The sequence below is a fragment of the Ochotona curzoniae genome, unplaced genomic scaffold (genome assembly GCF_017591425.1).
Source record: "Ochotona curzoniae isolate NIBS_2020 unplaced genomic scaffold, NIBS_Ocur_1.0 contig_3520, whole genome shotgun sequence".
NCBI lineage: Eukaryota > Metazoa > Chordata > Mammalia > Lagomorpha > Ochotonidae > Ochotona > Ochotona curzoniae.
The window spans coordinates 18,319,277-18,342,184 of NW_024465894.1; the positions used below are offsets into that span (position 1 = coordinate 18,319,277).

The window sequence follows — 22,908 nt, forward strand, 5'->3', positions numbered from 1 at the left end:
ATTATGGCATGTTGACACCACTGGCAGCAGCTTTACTTGCTGTTACACAGCCCCGGTCCCAAACCACATGTGATTCTTAAGCTCTTGAAGAAATTGGATTTTTCTTTCCTATTGTTAGTCCTCATCTTCCCTGATCTTGCAACAATTTCTGGTGCAGTTAATCCATCTCTCCTTATTCAAACAGTTTATGCAGGTGGCATCTGGGTTGCCTCTTGTTATTTTTCCTAACTGGTTATTCATTCTCAGTCTCTCTAACTGGTTCCTCCTCAGTGACTGTTTACAGTGATGTTATATGAGGGCCAAGTCTTTGGTGTGCTTGTATAGTCGCTATTGGTGATCTCATATGATGTCATGGCCTTCTCTCCTCTTCCCTCCCCTCTCCCTTTTCGTTTCAAAGACAGAACTATAGAGAGAAAGGGAGAGAGACAGAGAGAAAGGGAGATCTTCCATCCCCATAGGGCCACAATGGCCAGGGCTCAGGCCAGGCAGGAATTTTGAATCAGGATCTACATCCAGGACTCCACTGTGATGGCATGGGTCCAAACACTTGGCCATCTTCCTCTGTCTTCTCTGGCTCATGTAACTGGGTTCTGAATTGGAAGTGGAACAATCAAGACTCAAACTGGGAGACTGGCACAGTGGCTTAGCAGTTAAAGTCCTAGCCTTGCACACCCTGGGATCCCATATGGGCACTGGTTCTAATCCCGGCAGCTCCACTTCCCATCCAGCTCAAGGCGTTGGCACCCTGCATCTGCATGGGAGAGCTGGAAGAAGCTTCTGGCTTCTGGCTTCGGATCAGCTTAGCTCTGCCATTATAGTCATTTGGGGAGTGAATCATGGGATGGAAGATCTTCCTCTCTGTCTCTCCTCTCTGTATGTCTGACTTTCCAATAAAATTAAATAAATCTTTAACAACAACAACAAAAAGACTCAAACTGGTGTCCCTATGAGATACAGACAGTGCCACTACCTTTTCTCCTCCCTTCCCGCACCCCCTGCCCCCAGAAAGTGGCCTTGTGGCCTGCGTCCCAGCACTACGGTACACCGGGCCACCTGCAGTGCCAGCATCCTATATGGGCGCCGGTAAGAGTCCTGGCTGCTCTACTTCTGATTCAGCTTTGTGCTAATGGCATGAGAAAAGCAGGAAAGAACGTCCCTGGTCATTGGGCTCCCTGCCACCAAGGTGGGATACCCGGAGCAGATTCCTGGCTGCTGTGTCTGCATTGGCTCATGCCATGGGGTCATTTGAGGCATCAGCCAGTGGATGGAAGATCTCTGTCTTTTATTTTTCTCTCCCATAACTCTGCTTTTCAAATAAATAAATAAATCTTTTTTTTTTAAAGTGTCTTTCTCTCTTTTCCCAAAAATCAATCCTGTGTATCCTTAGCTTTCAGGACCTTTGCCCTTGCTGTTCCCAGTCTATTCCTGCTGTGGGACCGCAGGGCCGACTTCTTCCTTCAGCTCTCAGGTGAATTGTCCCACAGAGAGGTCTTTCCTGACTGTCCAGTTCAGACAGGTTTTCCTTGTTCTCATTTCCTTTGGAACTGTGATCATAATGTTTAATTGTAGCTGTGCTCATAATTATATCTGCTCATCTTCTGTTTTTCTGTTCTTGATTCTCTAAGGCTGGGAACTTTGTTTCCTTATTCAGCTAATGGCTTGGCTCCTAGAAGGTGCCCAAACACATATGTATTAAGTAAATGGAGGAATTGTTTAATTCACATATTTGTTCCTGGATATGTTAATTTTACCTGTTGGTTTTATTTAGCCAGTGTGGCTCATGAGCTATGTTTGCCTTCTTTAAAAAATATTTTAAGGGGGGATGAGTCTTTGTTAAAGATTTATTTATTTTTATTGGAAAGTCAGATATACAGAGAGGAGGAGAGGCAGAGAGGAAGATCCTCCGTCCGCTAAATCACTCCCCAAGTGACCACAACGGCTACTGCTGTGCTGTTCCGGAGCCAGGATCCAGGAACTTCTTCCAGGTCTCCCACACGGGTGCAGGATCCCAAAGCTTTGGGCTGTCCTTGACTGCTTTCCCAGGCCATAAGCAGGGAGCTGGATGGGAAGTGGAGCTGCAGGGCATGAACTGGTGCCCATATGGGATCCTGGAACATGCTAGGCAAGGACTTCAGCCACTAGGCTATCGTGCCTGGGCTCCTATATTTACTTTTTTAGAATGTATCATTATTTTCTGTTTGTTCTTGATTAAAACTTGATTTTCATAGCTTTATGTATCTCATGTAAATATTAGTATTATTTCAAATAATAATTTGCTTTTTTCGGGGGAAAAGTAACTGCAGCAATTCCTTTTAGAAGTAGCTTTTTTTGGAACTTGGGTTTTAAGTTTTATAGTCATTCATATTCATAGATACGTGTATTTCAGAAGCTGCTCTCAAACAACCCAAAAATTTTGAGCTGAAGCGTAATTTCTGTTTCTGGCTTTCTTGCAAAACAAATGAAATTGCCGTTTGAAATCTCTCATTGAATTTCCTCCCCTTGAGCAAAAAAAGGAGGTTTTTTTTGTTTTTTTTTGTTTGTTTGTTTGCTTGTTTTTAACGTGGAGTACTGAGCAACAGGTAGCCAGATAAGGAAAAGAGTATTACTAGTTCAATAAGAGTAAAACACCCATAGAAACATTTAGGGGCCCCTCCATACTCTGCAGGGAGCACCCTGTGGAGATACCAAGGTTCTCATCTAGAGCTCATGCTAGACACAAACAAACTTAAGCAGGCATTTCTGTTAGTTTACTATTTAAATTGAAAAGCAGAAGAAATCCTTCCTGGGGAGGATCAGGTAAAGAGGGAGTGGGAAAAATATCAACTGACTAACTCTCTGCCGGAAACTGGGGCTTCTCTTTAAACTGAACTGTCATCTAACACAATTTTGCTTCTGACAGGGGAGTCTGAGTGTTCTGCAAATCCCTACGTTTCCTCAGAGAAGTGCATAGTACAGGACATACACAGCCCTCACACTTAAAGCTAGAATAGAAATTCAATGTGCTTTCTTAGAGACACTGGAAAGTAAATTAAGAAATCACCCATAGGGGCTGGTGTTGTGATATAGCAGATAAAGCTTTCGTCTGTGACAATGGCCTAAGGGTGCCAGGTCAGGTCTCGCTGCTTCATTTCCAATCTAGGTTTCTATCAATGCACCTGGTAAGGACATCAGAGAATGGTGCTTGTCCTTAGATGGCTATACCCATGCAGGAGACATGGAAAGAGAGGAGTGGTGGTGAGCTTTTGGTCTGATGGTTAAGACTGGTTAAGTTGTATGTATCCAATATTGAAGTTCCTGGATTCTGTGCCTGTCTCTGGCTTCTGACCTCGGCTTCCTGCTACTACAGACCCTGAGAGATGGCACAAGGGATTGGGGTCCTGTCCCTGTAAGGGAGGCCTGGATTGAGATTTCTTCTCCACCTAGCCATTGTGGACAGTTGAAGAATGAACCAATAAATGAGAACTCACTCGGCTTTCATTTACACTGTCTCTCTCATAGATGAGAACTCATTCAGTTCTCACTCATGCTGTCTCTCTAGTAAGTAAGTAGGTAGGTAGGTAGGTAGATAGATAACATGGGATGAAGGAGAGAGAGCAAGAAGAGGGAGATAGAGCACACAAAAGAATGGAGATGGTTAAGACTTCTTCAGGCTTAAGGCAGAAAAGCAAACCAATGGAAAGGGAGAAGAACGAATCAGGCTGGTCTCATACTACTACATAGCAACCTTGAATCCCAGCAACATTTAAGGAAGCTACATCTCTGAGGTTCTGGAGGGAAGAACACCAGAAGTATGTCATTCAACTGTAAAATGAAAAGTGGATATATGGATAGATATATAAATTTGTGTCTTTGAGAGGCAGGAGAGGGGTTCACTGTACTGGTTCTCTCCACAAATGCCTGGAGTGATGGACTGGCCTGGGCTGAGGGCAGGAGCCAGGAACTCAATTATTTGATTCATCAACAGTCTCTTGGGGGTCTGCATTAGCAGGAGGCTGGAGCAGTGTACTGAACCTCTATGACATGGAACATGGGAGCTTTGCCAGCGTCCTGTTAGGCTAGACACTCATCCCAAGAAGCAGATATTTCTAAACATGAAATAACTCAGGGAAAGGAATATGTAGAAGGTCTCCTCAAATAAAGCCACTTGATAGTGAAATCTAACAATACAGAATAATCAAGAGGGAGAAGTTGTGGTAAACAGACTATGAGGTGATTAACTCAGCTAAAATATAGAGTCAGCACTATAAAAACTGTGTGTAGAATTTCACTTTCAGAGTGAAATGTGGAAGTAGTGAACCAGGACGTTGTAATCTTAGTATGATAACAATTGGAAGAAGAGATGGGAAACTGCTAAGGTCTTCAAGCTTTCAAAGCAGGAAATAAGTGGATTTAAGAAATAGAGTGAATTCAGCCTCTACATCATTTTACACATGCTTAAAGAAAATATGGGAGGCTTGGAAACTCCAGAAGTTAATAGCCCAGCTCCAGCCACTGTGACCATTTGTGGGAATGAACTAATGGATGGAAGCTCTATCTGTCTCTTTCCCTCTCCCTCTCCTTTTTTCTCTCTGTAACTCTGCCTTTCAGATAAATAAATAAATAAATACTGGATTTATCTGTATTTTAAAAAGTGTTACAATGTTGTTGTAGTTTTCTTAAAACCTGGGTATTCTTTTACTTAATTATCCCACTTTTTAATTTTTAGTTTCTCATGATTAAATATGACGAGTTAATGAAGTAAAACTTAAGGCCCTTGAGGCTAATGCAACCTTCTAGGGATTCAGACTATGTTGATGGGCTGCTTAGGAAGGTTAGAAGCGTCCAGTAGATTCTTCTTTGTTTCTTGTCCATAGTCCAGCTTCCCTTCCCGAATTTTCAGTGTGCTCTGTGGGCACAAGTGTCAGGTTTCTTTACCAAGGTGGCATGTGCCTTTCTGTGTCCATGGTAGATACAGTGAACACCTCTATACTGGGTTCTTCACAAGTAAGAGTACAAGGTGTTGTGTTTTGTCATTTGGTAGAAAGATGATCTGTTTGGTTTCATAGGTTTGATCTTGCTTCTCGGGAGTGGCTTCCACTGAACCGTTCTGTGAACAATGTGGTGGTTAGATATGGTCATTCTTTGGCATTATACAAGGTAAAGTATCTCTACTGTGTATGCAGAAGAAGCTCAACTAGTTCTTCCTTAGCTACTTTATGAGCTATGTAGTTGAGCTGTTTATTGTTGGTTTTTAGTTGGGAAAAACTTTGTGTTTTAGTGGAGATGGAGGATAAATAATTGGCTAAAATTTAAGTGAAAATTAAAGTTGAAACTTTTTAACTCAAAGATATTTAAATGAATTTGAACTGTATTTGGGTATTACGATTATGGAACTAAATGGTGAAAAGTGTAGATGGGCTTTTATGCTCATTAGTTAATTTAGCCAATAATAGCCACATTATAATGTGACTGAGTAATCATTTTCTTTTCTTTGTTTTTATACTTCTATGGTAGCATGCAGCAACTATTTTTCCTAGTAATTTTATACTGAAAATATCTCATATGAGGAAGAAAAAGGCAAGTGGAGCAGTGTCAGAGACATAGAATATGATTGATGTTTTTTTGTTTTGTAAATTTTGCCATACTTTTCTTATTCATTGTGAGGTTCTTTTCACTAACATGCCAAGCTAAGAACACTGAGATTTTGAACAGATCCCTTTGTGTTCTTAGAATCTTATCTTTTCAATGCTTTTTAATTTTCTTTTTACTTATTTTCCATAGGATAAAATTTACATGTATGGAGGAAAAATTGATTCAACAGGAAATGTGACCAATGAGTTGCGAGTGTTTCATATCCATAATGAGTCATGGGTATTGTTGACACCAAAGGCCAAGGAGCAGTACGCAGTGGTTGGGCACTCGGCGCACATCGTTACCCTGGCAAATGGCCGAGTGGTCATGCTTGTCATTTTTGGTCACTGTCCTCTCTATGGGTATATAAGCAATGTGCAGGAATATGACTTGGGTATGTATATTATTTTTTCCAATAGATTTTTTTTAATGTAAAATTTAAAATCTCTACCCTTATTATGACTCTTTAGCAAGAGTTAGCTTAACGTTTATCTTGACACAAAATTAATGTTAATGTGTCGCCAGGGAAATTTAGATTATTTTTGATCCCATGTAGTAAATATTTGTTATTTGGCAAGGAGCCAGAGTGAGGCACTTAATTCTCTGGGTGTCAAACATAAAATAAGTAAATAAAAATGATTTGAAGTAACAAATGTTCTGAGCAAAAACAATATTTGGGTAGCCCTTTGGAGATAATTTCAATAGTATGATTTCTCTTTAATGTATAATCTTCCTTTGATTAAAGTACATTTTCTCTTTATGAAATAGGAATAGCAGCTGTAATGGATATTCCCAAGACAGTAGTAGGTCTATGAAGTATATCTCTATGTTGGTCACTAATTATTATAGGAGCTGAGTTTTACATTTAACAATTGGAATTTGGCCATGGCTTTGTTATAAGCCTTTTAAAACATAAGTAAATAAATAAAAAGATAAAAAGAAAGTTATAGATACACCAGATGTCCTGAAATCTCCTCTTTTGCCCTAAACTGTTTGAATATTTTAAATATTAAGGAAGAGCCTGCAGAGTTTGTCTTTGATTGTTTTTCCCCCCTACAGATAAGAATACGTGGAGTATATTACACACCCAGGGTGCCCTTGTGCAAGGGGGCTATGGCCACAGCAGTGTTTATGACAACAGGACCAGAGCCCTGTATGTACACGGTGGCTACAAGGCCTTCAGCGCCAATAAATACCGTCTTGCAGATGACCTCTACAGATACGATGTGGATACCCAGATGTGGTGGGTGCTTTTTTGAGCTTTCACTTTAAGGTGTGAGCCACACAGAGGCAATTATTGGAAAATGCTAGGCATTCTTTTTGTTTTCAGACCAGGTGGATAATTCTGTTCAGCATGATATGTGGAGAAATGGGGAAATAATGAGAGACTAAGTCCCTACTACTTTTTTTTTTTTTTTTGCACTATTATGTTTTAGGGGAAGCTTTCATTTTTTTACTCACTGAAAACTGTGAAATTGTAGATCTTCAGAATCCTAGGGAATAAGTTACATAGCTGAGCTTATACATACTTTTAATTGAGTAGAACATATCCACTTTTTAACTTCTTGGTGGCTCCAGTGTCATTTCTGGGATCGGTTATTAGTGTCGTTCTATGAAATCACACAAGATGTTCTCTCTGAGTTCTTTTTACTCTGAGCTGTATCAGTCTGTAGAAGCTATGGTGATTTTTAACAAACTAAGTAAAGCAGATTTAACTTATGAAATGATGTAAAGCAGTGATTCCCCCCTCTTTTTCTGGCTTTTCAAAATATGAGTCATGCTATGGATACCATTTTAGGTTCTGCTTCTTATTCAAGTCATTGTTTTTACTGACTGTAATACTCCATCGTGTAGGTAAACAACCTCTCAGCTGGAAGTTTTGGTTTGCCATTTTTGTCTTATTAATAAAGTATTATGTATAAGCTTCTGTCAGTATGTCACATAACCTTTTTTAGAATCTGGAATTATAGAGTCAGAGGGACTAATATCTGAAAATGCCTTACAATGTCTTCAGACAGTAGAACTAAAAGATGAATTTGATTTGGTATACATAATTTCAAAATCCATGCATATGAGGGAATATACAGAAATTCATGGAATGTATTATGAATTTAAAAATTTTTGCATCAAAGTAAGCTAATCTTTTAATTCTGTTTTCTGTGAACACTTTAAAGAACTCTATTGTTTTGCCAGACTTTTTAAGAGATCTTAAAAATTTTACATCCTTACAGTTGAAAAAATAACTTAGGTAAAGTTATGAAATGGTTGTATTTGCATTAGCAGATAGATATTTATTCTTTAAAAACTAACCTTGTATTTATTATTTCTAAATAAACTCAAAAGGACCATTCTTAAGGACAGCCGATTTTTCCGTTACTTGCACACAGCTGTGATAGTGAGCGGAACTATGCTGGTGTTTGGAGGGAACACACACAATGACACATCCATGAGCCATGGCGCCAAATGCTTCTCTTCAGACTTCATGGCTTATGACATTGGTAAGTACCCCAAACATTTTAGTCTGTGGAATCTTTTTGTCTGTCGAAAGCATTTTAAAATGTAACCCAAAATATCACCAATTCAACCTGGTCAGGCATTGCAAGAGATCCAAATGGCATTGTTTATAAAATTGACTTAACTAATAATACATGTCTGTTAAAAAGTGTCACTTCTACACTAAATTCTTTTTGAAGTTACTGGCATTAAATGTTAATTTTTGAGGCTGCATTTAGGAAGTAATTGGTCTCTTGTCATTGAAAATATTTGAAATGCTCTACATAGAAGTGTTCGTAGTTGAGGCTACCGCGTTGTCTTAAGTTGGCTAAATATTAGCTTTATTTGATTTTCCAAAGAACCAGTTTTTTTATCTAGTCTTGAGTATTAATATACTTGACCAGAGGAGAGTAGTAATTCTCTGTGCAAAACAGAAAGCAGCTTATCTCTTGTAATAAATATCACATGTTCAATTTTTAAAAATTACTATTTAAAAAACAATATGGTAAAATATACATAGTTCCTCATTTTTCCCCCTCCCCAAACTCCTGCAGCCACCATTCCACTGTCTGTATGATTTTAGCTATTCTAAGTTGGGGTTTACATAAACAAACATATGTGCTAAGTCAATGAGCTTACACATTAAGGGGAGATCAACCAGTGAAGCCCCTGGTTCAGTATAGTGGAGGCAGAGAAATGAGCAGAGGATTTCCTTGAAATTTACAGTGTTTCTGGCTGGCAGGATTATGTGAATAAGTGGGGTTCTTTATCCACCCATAAGTCATGGAATAAGGAGGTTTGAAATAGCCCCTCTTCCTGAGGGAGGACCTTTACCCTATGTCCTAAGGAGCCCTGAGAACCAACTCAGGTTTGGCAGGACCTCCTGTGCAAAAACATGGGACAGAGGGGAACCGTGACTGAGGAGGCCCGTGCAGAGACACAGAGAGAGACCATGACAGAAGAGGCTCTAAGCAGAGACACAGGGACAGAGAGAGACATGACAGAGGAGGCGCCAGGGCAGAGACACTGAGAGAGAGAGCATGGCACATACCTGGGGCCCACAAGGAGTTCATTTTGGCCTTGTCATGGCAGGGTATCATGTGGGGTGGCATCACACGAGATTGGAGAGATAGGTAGCTGTCAGAAAAAGCTGTTGAGATCTCAGGAAGCCTGGGTTACCATGGGTGAACTGCGGGCTTTTGGTGCAGTGCTGAAACTGCGTTGGTGTCTTGAGCAGATCTCTTTAGGAGCATCATGGGAAAGGGCAGGTTGGCTAGCAGGAGGCGCTGAGTAAGTCCTGGTGAGGGATTGGGCTGTGGTAAGGACTGGGAACCTGGGTTTACCAAAACCAGCAAGTTAAGGATGTTTAGAGCAGGGGTGTGGCGGGGGTGGGAGGGGGGAACTTCTCGCACCCTGGTTGCACTGTATAGGGCCTGTGAAGCCACTGGGTGTGCCCCTGCCTGGGTAACCACAAGTGGAACTCGTAATTTAACAGATCAATAGTAGGCTAATTTTTAAGTTTTCAGTTTTGCAAATGATGTTACAGGGTGCTTGGCAGAAAAAAGATTCCCCGCCCTGGCCTAGAGTGCCGAGATTAAGTGTCCTAACTGCCTGAGACCTGGCAAGGGTGTAGTAGATGATGCCTTTTGCCAAGGCTGGGAACGGAGGTGGAGCAGTGGGACCTGGGGGGTAAAGGTGACGCACGTGCGGAAGCCTGTTCAGCGGCTTCCACTGGGAAGCTAGCACTAGGAAGCAGTAGAAGGGGTGGACTTTGGAGGCGTTGTGTCAGAGGACAGAGAGAACAAGCTGAAAGACAGTGGAGACTTAATGAGCACATGTCTGAAGCCAGGCAGAGTGGGGATCTCTGAGGGAGCAGGTAGCAGTGGCTGCAGGGCGACTGAGTGAGAGAACTGAGACCAGATTCAGTATCTGAGGGGTCAGTTATTGCCTTCTCGTCATTGAGCAGTAGTCCAGTTTGCAGGAGGCTGAGAAGTGGCATCAACAGAGGGAATGAAGGGGGTAAGCTGAGTGCCTCAGTGGGTGGTGGAGCTACCCTGGAAACATTTAAATGCCACAGGGAAAGCCAGCAAACAGCCCAAGGAGAGAGGGTGTGTAGAATTAGGGGAGGGCCCTTTAGGGATAGAAAAAGAAAGGAGTGAAATGAGTCAGTCCCCAAAGGACAAATATCACATACTGTCCCTGATATAAGATAGCTGGTATGCAAAGTACTGTGTGTGTAAACAAATATACGTGTAAACAAGAACACACACAAGTATATTTTAATATCCATGAACTATTCAAAGGAGACTAGCGTACTGGGAAGTAAAGATGTCAGGCAGTATGTGGCTGGCTCTACTTCTAAATAAAAGGAGAACTCCCAATACAACTTATATAAATATACCTGTATATTATAATACTAAGTTTTCTACCTTTGCTGGTATTTATGTCATGATACATTTAAACATCAGAAAGTTAAACTTGTAACTGGTACTAATGGACAGTATATACTATTGTGATAATTTGGGTGGAGGTAGAAGACAGGAGGGGAAAAAAGGGATGGAAAAGGGGAAGGGATGAACTCCTGTATCTACAAAAATGTATCACAGGGGGAAGAAAAGATATTTAAAAAAACAAAAAAGAGGAAGAAGTCACCACCACACTTTGGTTTTAAGGAAGCAAGCAAGATAGGTGGGTAGGAAGCCAGAAGAGTTGGTGACCTACTTTTCCTTGTGAGGAAGAACCGAGTCTAGGTAGGTGGCAGAAGAAAATGAAGGCTGCAGTCAACTAGGCTGAATCAAAGTCTAGGTGCAGCGAGGAACCTGCACCCGGTGAGTGTCTTGGGTGGTGTGTCAGGGAGTGTAAAGCTGGCGGTGGTGAATAGCACCAGCAGACATTCAGTCCAGAAGAGAAGGTGCAGTGTTGGGCCATGGCAGTAGAACCTCAGGAGATCCAGGGTGAAAGACTAAAAAGCAAACTTAATTAAAAGAAATTTAATTGTCCACCTGTTTTTTTTTTTTAATGGAAGCCATATATTTTACTCACATCAGCTTCGTGAAATGGAAAGCACAAAAATTAAAAAGCCTTCTTGTGGGTACAACTCATGGGTGGTAGGGTGAGTGATGGGGACACTGGGTGATCCACTCATTGGATGAACTGCCCTGTGACTCTGCCTTCCTCCAGACCCCACTGCTTGGCTGCACCTACATTTACCCCAGATGTAAGGGTCTGGCCAAGCACCTGTGGACGCCTGTTGTGCAGGGTTTGTCTGTGGTAGCCTTGCTCCCCAAGGCAGCATTGGTTCTTGTGGATTCTGAGTGGCAATCCTCTCTGAGATGTGTTTTTCGTGCTCCTAGCCTGTGACCGCTGGTCAGTGCTTCCCAGACCTGACCTCCACCGCGATGTCAACAGATTCGGCCATTCAGCAGTCTTACACAACAGGTAATCAAACAAGGAGCACTCACCTCTTGGTGCTTGTAAAGGGAGTCAAGCATTTGGGCTTAGTGTTGGGCTTAGTGCTATTTCTGGGAACCACTCATCTTTTCAGCTTGTTGTGGAATTATACTGATTCCAGGTGGGGATTTCCTGATTTATGTTTAAAATATTGGAGGATGGGAAGTATGAATTATTTCAAATGTATATTTTTTCCCTGTTTTTGCTGGCATGCAGGAATATACTGTTTGGTGCTGTCAGAATGAGCAAAACAACAACCATCACCTTTGTTCAGGTTACTGTCTCCTGCTGTTAGTTGCTGCACTTATGTCATCAAGTAACTAGTAGTAGTATCTGCATGATAAAAAGAGGTTTGAAAGAAGAGCAGGTACTTCATAGAGAGACTACAGAAGGGGAACAGAAATTGGGAAGCTGCGAAGCTTGCTGCACATTGCATTTGCAGTCCTTGAGTGATCTGAAGTCTGAGTCACATTCTTCCTTGTCGCTCAAAAATGCCTGGTCTTGAGGACCACATGTCTCAATGAATCTGCCCTGGGGATGTCTCAGTTGGACACAGGACTTTCTGAGTGACCACTTTTTTTAAGTTTTTAACCTATTATTTGTTTTCATTTTTAATCTAAAAGGAAGAGATAGAGTGAAAGATTGTTCATTTATGATCCCACAATGAGTAGGGTTGGGTCTGCCTGAGGCCAGGAACCTGAACCTCAGTTCCAGTCTCTAGCCTTGTGGGAACCCACATATCTGAACCATCACTTGCTGCTGCCTCTCAAGCTGTGTGTTAACAGGAAGCTGGGGTCAGGAGTCAGATGCAGGTATTGAACCCAGAAACTTCAGTGTAGGATGTGTGTGCAGGTGGCATGTTAACCACTATGCCAAATATTTATGCCTAAACTGGCCACTTTTACGTGCTTCTTACAGTATACTTGAAAGGTTTTTGAGAACATATTCAGCCTAATCACATTAGTTTTTCTATAATTCTAATCTACGTAAACCTAGACTTTTGGGGGAAGCAGAGTGTATAAGTATGATTCATGTATAGATCATAATGGATCTTCATGTTAGCTTTTGAGACTTTTTGTTACTACTCTAGCACTTTCTTCCTTTATGATAGGTTCATTACAAACCTTTCTTGACCCAGACATGAAATTACATATTTCTCTAAAAAGTTCTAGTTTTGAAGGGTTCGGGAAGGAAGCAGAATGGTTTCTAGATACCACAATCTAAGTATGGTCCTATTGATTGTTGTTGGATTGTTCATGTTTCTAGATCTTTTAAAAAGACAAGTGGAAGAGAAAAACAGTATTTTCTTGATTAAGAAGATGGGAATGGGTGTTTTACGTAGTCATCAGGGCACAACAGGATATGTCTGTGTCTCGCATTGGAGTTCCCGGGTTTGTGTGCCAGCTCTGCTGCCAGTTTCAAACGCATGCTCTTTGAGGCTGCAGGTGATTCTTCCAATACCTGGGTCCCCCCACGCCCTGGGAGATACAGATTGAGTTTCTGACTCCTGCCTTCAGCTTGCCCTAACCTTGGTGGTTGTGGGCATTTGGGGAATGATCCAGTTGTTGTAGGATATGTCTCTCACTGCCTATCAAGTGAATAAGGTTTTAAAAAAAGAAAGATGAATTCAATATGTTTGTGTTTTTGAACTCCTCCTTACTTCAGTGGGTAAATGATCACACATTGATTTGATTTTTATATTCCTTCACGTAACTCGATACTATGGATCTCACTGGATAGCAACATATAGAAGTCCCCCTCATTTCTTTTCATACCAGCCTATTAACTCAATGGAAGTATCTTAATTAGTTTATCACATCCTCAATTGAGTACCATTTTAAATTGAGTCTTTTTAATGCTTGGGGTTTCAGGTATACTTCTGTTTATAGTTTTGCTATAGTGTATTTACAGGAGATTTCTAGAGATGTGATTTAAAATTCAAAGGCAAGTTATTGTTTTGTTAGATATTGCCAGATTCCCCACATCACTATACTGGCCAGCAACATGTGTTGAAGTGTCTGTTCCCCAGCCGTAGCCTCACGATCTGAAGTGTTGTCCACTGTCACGGGATCTTTCCTTTACCAGTTTGACAGATGAGGGCTGCTATCTCCATCTAGCTTTAGTTTCCTTTTCTCCTAATGACTGAAGTTGAACTTAAATTCATTTGCAGTTTTCCCTGTATACTTGTTGTATCCTTCTTTATATCAGGAGTATCCTTTTTCTTGTAACCAACTTGTAAATAATTTTTATGTGGTGTATTACTGTCCTTTTACTATGCTTTCTATGTAAAAAGTCTTAAAATCGAATCGTATAATCAAAATTTTAGTCTTTTCCCCCCGCCTTCTGTATTTTAAGTCATTAGGATACTTCTCTGCTCTTCGGCTAGAATTGTTCATTCATTCTTCTAGGACTTGGCGTGTTTTGTTCTTATTGTTTCTTTTTATCTTTTTCCTTATATTATCTTGACTCAGTTTACTGAAAAGTCTTTTTTCCTCACTGATTTCAGATGTCACTTGTATTGTGGACTAAGTTCCCACATTCACTTGTACAGGTGGATTGCTGGAACTCTTCTGGGTGGCCATTAGGATGAAATTATCAGATTGTGGAAGGAAGGGAATAAGAATTTTTTTTTGTGAACTTAAAAACTAATTTTTTAGAGGACTTGTAACCCTTAAGATTTGTCTGTTACACTGGTTCTCCCTTTCTTTTCTCTTAGCACCATGTATGTGTTCGGCGGTTTCAACAGCCTCCTTCTCAGTGACATCCTGGTGTTCACGCTGGAGCAGTGTGGAGCGCACCGGAGCGAAGCTGCTTGCTCTGCCGCAGGACCCGGCATCCGGTGTGTGTGGGACACAGGGTCATCTCAGTGTTTATCCTTGGAGCTGGCATCGGAAGAACAAGCAGAAAAGTTAAAATCAGAATGTTTTCCCAAAAGAAGTATGTTTGTTTTTTTTCTACTTGGAATTCAACTAATTTTAAATCTCCTTTTATCTTGGATTATGAAGGGATTTAGCATATTTATACCTTTCATGTTCACCTTCTTATCAAAAATTTTCCAGTAATGGCTTATATAAGGCCTTTTTGAGTGTTTGAGAATTAGTTGGTAAACGTCATCACACTGAATGTTGACAGGTCATGTAGCTCCTAAAAAATGATCTTGGCAATAGATGGACTTTGTGTTTTAGTTCCAGATCCTGGCTGCAACTGCCTGATTTCAGTGTAATTTAATTTTTTAAAAGATTTGTTTTTTCGAAAGATGGAATGACAGAGAGAGAGGAAGAGAGAGTTTTCTTCCGGCTAGTTCACTTACTAAATTCTTGTGACAACGAGGCTAAGACAGACTGAAGCCAGAAGCTCTTAATTCCATCTTGTGTCTCCTCAATCTAGATGGGAAATGGAGGATTTGGGGATGGAACTAGTACTCTGAGATGGAATGCTGGCATCCCAAGTGACAACTTAACTTGCTGTACCATAGCACTCTCCTGTTTTATGTTTAATTAAAAACTACGTGTGACTAGCACCTCTCAATATTGCACAGATCTCATGCTAAGGATGAGATTTGGGAGTGAACCTGGAAAAGCTATTTGGGAGGAAACTGTTCTGGTGATTGAAGATAGAATAGCTGTCCTGGCAAAGTGTTGGGCTACGGCAGTTACAGCAGCACAGTTGCCGAGGATGAGCAAGGATCTGTGCTGTGAGAGCCCCCGCTTCATGTTTGTACCCTGCCTGCCTGTCCGGTCCTGTCCTTCCACACTGTACAGTGCACTGCAGTGAAATAATATGTGAAAAGGTACTTTAAGAGAAGGGCCTGTGTTACATTGCAGCAAGATGCTGCCACTTGGAATGCTAACATCCCAGATTGGAGCACCAGTTGGCTGCTCCACTTTCTATCCAGCTTCCTGCTAATGTTCCGGGGAAAGCAGGAGAAGATGACCCAACTATTTGGGCCCTTGCCACACTCGTGGGAGACCGGGACGGAATTCCTGACTCTTGGCTTTGGCCCAGCCTAGGACTGGCTGTTTAGGTCGTTTGGAAATGAACCTCACATGAAAGATCTTTTTCTGTCTCTTGTTATCACTCTGCCTTTCAAATAGAATAAACCTTTTTAAAAAAATTTTAAAGAAGAATATATCCAAATTATTTGTTCACAGCAGTTAAAATGTGTTGAGTAAATTTCTTCACCTGAAGGATAGGTGTTACAGCTACCTTGAGAGTTAGAAGCTGCCTTCACATTTCTAGAGTGTTCCAAATTAAGCTATTTTGGAACATAATCTTTAGCAAGAACACCCATGCAAACCTCCCAGATTCATTGGTGGGCTGGAAGAGCTGGAGAACCAAGACAATCAGAACCTGTTAGAGTTAGTCACTGTTTCCTGCAAGGCATGAATTTATGTTTTTGCCACATTTAGAAAGTTCAAGTTAGTGTATAAACTTGTAGGAAATGATACTGAATTAGCTTAAATTGTTCAGTACGAATCCATTTGATGTTGTCTCATCTTTGATAGAAACTCTCTGTTTATCTCCTTTTTTTTCTTGTTGGATGAAATTTTCTGAAACAGGGTGACCAGGATAGGAAGAACAAGCTAAGGAGCCGGTTTCTGGGGTCTTTGTGAGGATGAGCCCTGCCTCTTTGTGCCTGGGTTCCACCAGGTGCTGTGTCCATGGACAAGGGCCTCAGCAGCTGGAGCCACATAGTTTTGCTTTTGTGTCTTAGGATCAGCAGGAGCTGAAACAGATCAGTAGTGGCCCAAAAGTTCTCAGCTTGAACTCTTGAATTTACCTTCATGTGCAGCAACTACAGCTCAACCCCATGTCTCTTGTGGGGTTCTGTGAGGCTATCTACTTTTTTGGCCTTTGATAGCCTTCAATTTAGGAGGAATGGCTCAATCTCCTGACACAGCTTCTCCTGTGTGTTCATTCTATTGCTGGTTGATTTGTTGGGGTAGGGAGGGGGTTAGAACAAGAAACCATTCAAAGAATCAGACCTGACTTCTGTTACATGAATAGCTGGTAGTTGTTCATTTTTATCTATTTTTCACATTATGTGTACTTCTAATAAAACAGTGTCTTTTTCAGCATGTTCATGTTTAATCCTATTCTAATGTGAACATACCAGTATGTTTTCCTGCTGTTTTCACTCTTTATTTTGCTTCCATCATTTTGTTTTATTTTTGTCTCAGTCAAAAATTGTGTCCCATAGCAGTTTTCCCTGTTGATGAGTTTTTCTGTTCTTTATAGCTCTTGACCATGACAGATGTGACCAGCACACGGATTGCTACAGCTGCACAGCCAACACCAATGACTGCCACTGGTGCAATGACCATTGTGTCCCTGTGAACCACAGCTGCACGGAAGGCCAGGTCAGGGGCTGTTTCAGAAGGGTTTCAAAAGATAGAAAAATCCTAATGTTGCTCAGGCTTAGATTATAGTGTACATAGTATGAATAATAGCTCAGAGTTATTTTTAAAGCAGGGTCTAGGTTTGGATTTTACATGGTTGAGGCTTTTTTAGGAAAGGATGCACCCTCCATCCTTGTTCTGAGGGACTTGGCAGACAGCAGAGTTTCGTATGTGGTGTTTAGAGGAAGGTAGGACTGTTTCCTCTAGGCATAGCTATGGTCAGTGCTAGATCCTTGGTTTGAGGCAGGTAATGGTAACCTCACTCAACTTATGCAAGGTTTTGGGAGCAAATGAGAGCTTGAGATTGAGGCTGAGGGCTGAGGCAGGTATATAGCATCTCATGTTGAGTTCTGGAATAATAAACTTTGTGAAGTCTCCCTGTGGTATATCTTGGCTCAGTGTGACTGCAGTGCATACCGCATGAGATTTTAAAAAAAATTATATTATAATGAAAGAGTAAAAATATAAATGGCTCAGCTTTTATACTTTTTGATAGTTTATAAGACAATTTAAAAGCAAATTTATTTTTGTGTTTATTCTTGCTTGTTTAAAAGGCAGGGAAAAAGAGGAGCAAGAGATGAATCTTCCATCTGCTGACTCATTCTGCAGTTGCGTTTAACATCTGGCGCTAGGCCAGTCTGGTCTTGGTGACAGAGACCTGATTACCTGAGCCACCACCACTGTCTCCCAGGATGCACATTAGCAGGAAGCTGGAATGTCAAGCAGAGCTGGGACCTGCACCCTAACACTTCCCATGGGTGATATAGGCATCCCAAAAGGCTTCTTAACTAGTATGCTCAACAGTCACCTATATAAGGCATTTTGTATCCATCTAATTTGATTTGTGAAATGTGAAACTTTTAGACTGTTTACAAAATGGTATTTGAGAAACAGCAAGTTCAACATTCCTCTTTTACTGATGAGCAGGTTGAAGCGTAGTGTTTGAAAGAATGGGTTATCCACTTCCCAGGAAGTGAATGTTCTCCTAAGCAGAACATTTCACTGCAGTGCTGTTTCATTTGCCTATTTATCTCTTTTATTTGCAGCTTGCTTTCCTCAATCAAATTTTAGTTGTCTTTATGCCCTGCTGATCTTCATCATGCATTCTATCCATAGGTATCAGAGAAAAAGTTCTTGTCCGTTGTCTTTTAGATCTCCATTTTCAGGTATGATAACTGCCCCAAGGATAATCCAATGTACTACTGTAATAAGAAGACCAGCTGCAGGAGCTGTGCCTTGGACCAGAACTGCCAGTGGGAGCCCCGGAATCAGGAATGCATCGCCCTGCCTGGTAGGCCTTGTGGGAGCATCTTGGTGTATGTTTGTCTAAAACTTTATGCTCTTTCCATGCCACCATTATGGTTGTTACTTTAAAAACAAAAAAGCAAAAGCACAAGCACTGAAATATAGTTCTTCATTTTTTGCTTCTGCTGTTGTTTGAAATGAAGTGTCACCTACTGCCTGCAGAATGTGGTGAAACTCATTCTGCATTGTTGAGTATGCTCCACAGTCCATCCTCTACCTTGCTGTGGTAACCTGGGGCTGGAATGCAGCTGTGACAACGAGGGTTTGGCTGCCACCACCTACTGTGGGGACTCCTGCTCTGAGGGAACAAGAGGAGAGACACGTCTGTCCACAGCACCTCCTAGGCTGATCTTCAGACTGAATACTTCACTTGTGGCCCTTCTAAGATTTGAGACGATGAGTTGTGGTCATAAGGCCACAACTGAATCCCTAGGATGTGTGTACTCAAGCAGAATATTCAAGAAGAGGAATTTTTGTGTTTCTCTGCAGTATCTAAGGCATGTCCAGGACAGATGGGCTGGTCTAAGCTCCAGTGGCATATCTTTTGCTAGTGCTTGATTCAGCTTGCAGATTCACTGTTTTCTTTCAGTATGTCTGAGTCTTTAATGATCAGCAAAACACCTGGGAATCTTACTGAAACAAGTGTTTAGTTGGGCAAATCTGAGGCTGGGCCCTGGAGTCTGTATATAATTGGTCACTGGCACTATATTTTGAGGAGTAAATCTTTTATATGCTTTTAAGGGATCTCTTTGCTGTGCTCTTTGCTTTGTTATTGGTGGACACAGATAATGGTGTCCCTGTTGGTCATAGTCTTCTAGGAAGCATACGTAGCTTCCCTTCAGGACCTTATGTGGGTCAGGGTGATCCCACGGAGCAGGCTGCAAGCTTGCTGTGTGTGCTACAGCTGTGTCACCTGTTTGAGGTTGCTTGGTGCACTTGGTTATACCTTGTGCCTGGTGATACAGAAACAGTACAGCTTTTGAGGACTATAGATTCATTCATTCCCCAACTCATTTCCATTCTTGCAGTTTTCTACTCCGTTCATCTAGTATGCGTATTAATTTGTCTGCTCTTGAGATTTTAGTCTTTTTTCTTACTGTTCTTCAAAGGGGATGTACCAATCTACTGTTAATACCAAGTGGATGTTTTCTTCTAGGATGTGGGAGAGGTGACTACTGAGTGTCCTGGAGATCCAGGAAATATGACTGATAAATATTTTTTAAATGTTTATATTCTATATTTGTGCTTTGTAGTGTATGTTATACCTGCACTAACTATAGCCTAGTGAAGTACCTGGAATTCAAATTATAAAGTTCATTTAGTTGCTCAGTAATTTGAATAGGTAGTAGAATAGTTTTAAGTGGTTTCTAAAACTTTTTTCTCTCTCTCTTCTTTTACAAAAGAAAACATCTGTGGCATTGGATGGCATTTGGTTGGAAACTCATGTTTGAAAATCACTACTGCTAAGGAGAATTATGACAATGCTAAATTGTCCTGTAGGAACCACAATGCCTTTTTGGCTTCTCTCACAACCCAAAAGAAGGTAGAATTTGTTCTTAAGCAGCTGAGAATAATGCAGTCATCACAGAGCATGGTGAGTTAAAATCCTCAGAACTCAAGTATTGGGTATTCATCTTGCTACTGAATGTGTGACAGTGGCTTATATGGGGAAGTCTCCATGGGCCCTATGAATAGAGGAATGAAGGCATGCTAGCATACAAGTGTGATAGACTGTGGGTTTATGTGACAGTTTCTTCCTTTAATTATCTTCTAAAACTTCCAGTATTTTCTGTACTTTTGTTATTCATACCTTTTCAGCAAATTGTAATATGTGTGAATAATATGTACTAGATGATTAGTAACTTTTTTTTGCATGTATTCAAGTGATAGCAGTAGGTTATTTCATACTTGTTTTACCTCTAGATTCTGTAGGTATGTCTGGGGGATTCAGTCACTGCTAATGATCTAAGTTGGACTAAGCCACTGAAGTCCATAGAGCTGAGATATTATTACGGTGGACCACCATAAGGTACACTTCAGTTGGGGTCTTGGTTAGACTGCCAGCCCATAGGAAGAGAGCACCTCCTCATCAGGAGTGTCTGAGCTTAGAAAGGTTTCGGTTCTCTTTCTGTCCAGGCTCTCAAATGGCTTGTGGTTGATATTTACAGTGAACTTTTGTTACTTTTAGTCCAAAGGCCTAGACCTGTGATTGTACTCTCATATAAATAAAAACTCAGGGGAAAAATACTTCTGGCAGTGCTGACAATGTTATAAAGGGCTTTGAGGGGCACTTTCTTGTTAAGCAGGAAGGAGTTGAGGATCATGCTTTCCCAGATGCAGCCCTCTTCTTGTGACTGTGGAAAGCTTTGCCAGTGTTCTGGCTACCTTGGATTCTGTGTGCAGCCTAAACCACCATTCCATTTGGGTGGGAGGTATGCACTATATTTTATCTTTTTTTTTTTCCCCAGTGCAATTTTGATTTGATATGGGCACAGAAATACTGGTAATGCATTCTGAGTGTGTTTCAGGGCAGACTGGCCACATTTGATATTTTATATTTCAACAACTTTTTTGAGTTTTATAGTTTCCTTTAGAGACTATCCCTGTTCTTTTACTGCCTTTCTTCCAGCATTCTGTATTTGGCTGTCAGCTAACTTTACCCACAGTTCTTCATCCTCTGGTTCATGGTTTTACCCATTACACTGGGGTGTGAACCAGTGGCCCTCAAGTCACATCTCTGGAAGATAGCTGATTGTAAGGATTCAGCCATCCCAGCTGGCCACACATCTACCCTGGTTTCTTTTCTTTCTTCCTCAAGTTTTCTAGCTCTAAAGTTTAATGCTGTGTAGACTGCTCTGCTGTGGTCTCTTTTATAAAACAGAAATTCACAGTCTTGTGATAAGACTGACTGTTGAGAGAAAACTAGAGTATAATATGCCTCTGAGCATAGCTCCAGTTGGAGCCCAGATGCATATGGAAAAACATTCAAGGAAATCCATCCTAGCCTTGAGAAAAGAGGCTGTAGAGAAGGGGAGGAAGCAACCCCTGGAGGTTAGAAGAGTGAACTGGGCAGGGTCAGAGAGAAGTGCTATCTGCTTTGGTATTCCTTTGTATGAGATGGAGAGTCTGAGGGCAGGGCTCTTGGAGCAAGCTGTGGGTAGGCTAGCATGATGATCTGCAACTGGATGGAAGGGACCAAAGTACTTGATCCATCAACTGTTGCCTGCCAAGAAACACATTAGCAGGAAGCTGGATAAGAAGCAAAGCGGGGAGCTTAACTCAGGTACTCCATTGAAGAATGCAGGCATCCCAAGCGGCAGTTTAACTTTGTGTTAAAAGCTCACCCCTAGGAGTAGTCATTTCTCCATAGCATTTGTAGAGGGCAGAGGGGTTTCAGAACTTGACTATCACTTTGCTATTTAATCTTTAAAAACTTTGGTATGTTCTCTGAGCCATGGGTGTTTTCTTTGTAAAGTAACCATTGTTAAAGTGATGATCTGTCCTCATCTGCCATGGCTGACTGGTGATCAGGATGTTTTCTTGCATTTGTGCATGGTACCTAATTCAATGGTTCTCTTCTAGAAGCTTATTTTGGACAAGGCCTTGTTTACATTCATGGTTATGTCTGATTTTTACCCATAGTCCAAACTCACCTTAACACCTTGGGTTGGCCTTCGGAAGATCAATGTATCCTACTGGTGCTGGGAGGATATGTCCCCATTTACAAATACATTACTACAGTGGATGCCATCGGAGCCCAGTGATGCTGGATTCTGTGGAATCTTGTCAGAACCCAGTACTCGGGGATTGAAGGCAGCAACCTGCATCAACCCACTCAATGGTAGCGTCTGTGAAAGGCCTGGTAAGGATGTAGGTGAATTAGGTGCTGTTGAATGTTTGTGTTGAGAGAAACCATAGGAAGCACTAAGTACTGAGAGTATGAAATGGCCATGGAAACAGGTAAAGTATTGATTTCAAGCCTATGAGGCAAAATGGGAACAAAAGTCAAAAGAAGTAGTCCGCAGCTCTGAAAAGTCCAAGCCAAACCAAACCCAAAATGACTAACACTTAGTAACACTGAGCAAAATAACTTAATAGTCTAATTAACAATGAAATTGATTTGTTGCTCACACACACAATGTTGAGAATTTCTGTAAAAGGCAAATTTCTTGGCACTAACAGAAATGCTGTGGAAGAAAGAATAAAATAATAGATATTTATTCCACTATCTTTGTCCTTAGTGCTTTTTGGAAAGAAAATCCATCCCCCCCACCCCCCAGTGTATTAATGTACTCGTCATTTCAGATTTCTCTTATGTTCTCTGTTAGTTTTCTCCTTTGGTTAGTGCACTTCTAAATTGATTTCATGACACCCCAGTGGGTCACAATGCATATCTGTGAAGTCTTTGCCATTAACCAACATAGGAAGAACTCTGAGTGTCTCTCTTGGGTTTAATTCCCAGCAAACCACAGTGCCAAGCAGTGCCGGACCCCGTGTGCCTTGCGGACAGCATGTGGAGAGTGTACCAGCGGCAGCTCTGAGTGCATGTGGTGCAGCAACATGAAGCAGTGTGTGGACTCCAATGCCTACGTGGCCTCCTTTCCTTTTGGCCAGTGTATGGAGTGGTATACGATGAGCAGCTGTCCCCGTG

The 22,908-nt window shown here is 41.3% G+C and overlaps 1 protein-coding gene across 2 annotated transcripts in view; it reads left to right on the forward strand.

Annotated features, from left to right (window-relative positions):
• The window catches only part of ATRN (attractin), a 114,153-nt gene that overhangs the window by 48,482 nt on the left and 42,763 nt on the right, over positions 1-22,908 (forward strand). Inside the window, exons 7-18 of one of the 2 annotated variants that reach the window (XM_040981760.1) lie at positions 5,046-5,136; positions 5,761-6,004; positions 6,670-6,853; positions 7,954-8,108; positions 11,457-11,541; positions 14,270-14,490; positions 16,792-16,913; positions 18,105-18,243; positions 19,661-19,851; positions 21,900-22,119; positions 22,273-22,291; positions 22,730-22,905. In XM_040981760.1, the coding sequence (XP_040837694.1) occupies positions 5,046-5,136; positions 5,761-6,004; positions 6,670-6,853; positions 7,954-8,108; positions 11,457-11,541; positions 14,270-14,490; positions 16,792-16,913; positions 18,105-18,243; positions 19,661-19,851; positions 21,900-22,119; positions 22,273-22,291; positions 22,730-22,905 (1,847 nt within the window). Of the gene's footprint in view, positions 1-5,045; positions 5,137-5,760; positions 6,005-6,669; positions 6,854-7,953; positions 8,109-11,456; positions 11,542-14,269; positions 14,491-16,791; positions 16,914-18,104; positions 18,244-19,660; positions 19,852-21,899; positions 22,120-22,272; positions 22,292-22,719; positions 22,906-22,908 lie in introns of both variants that reach the window. The other variant, XM_040981759.1, reaches the window with a different exon arrangement.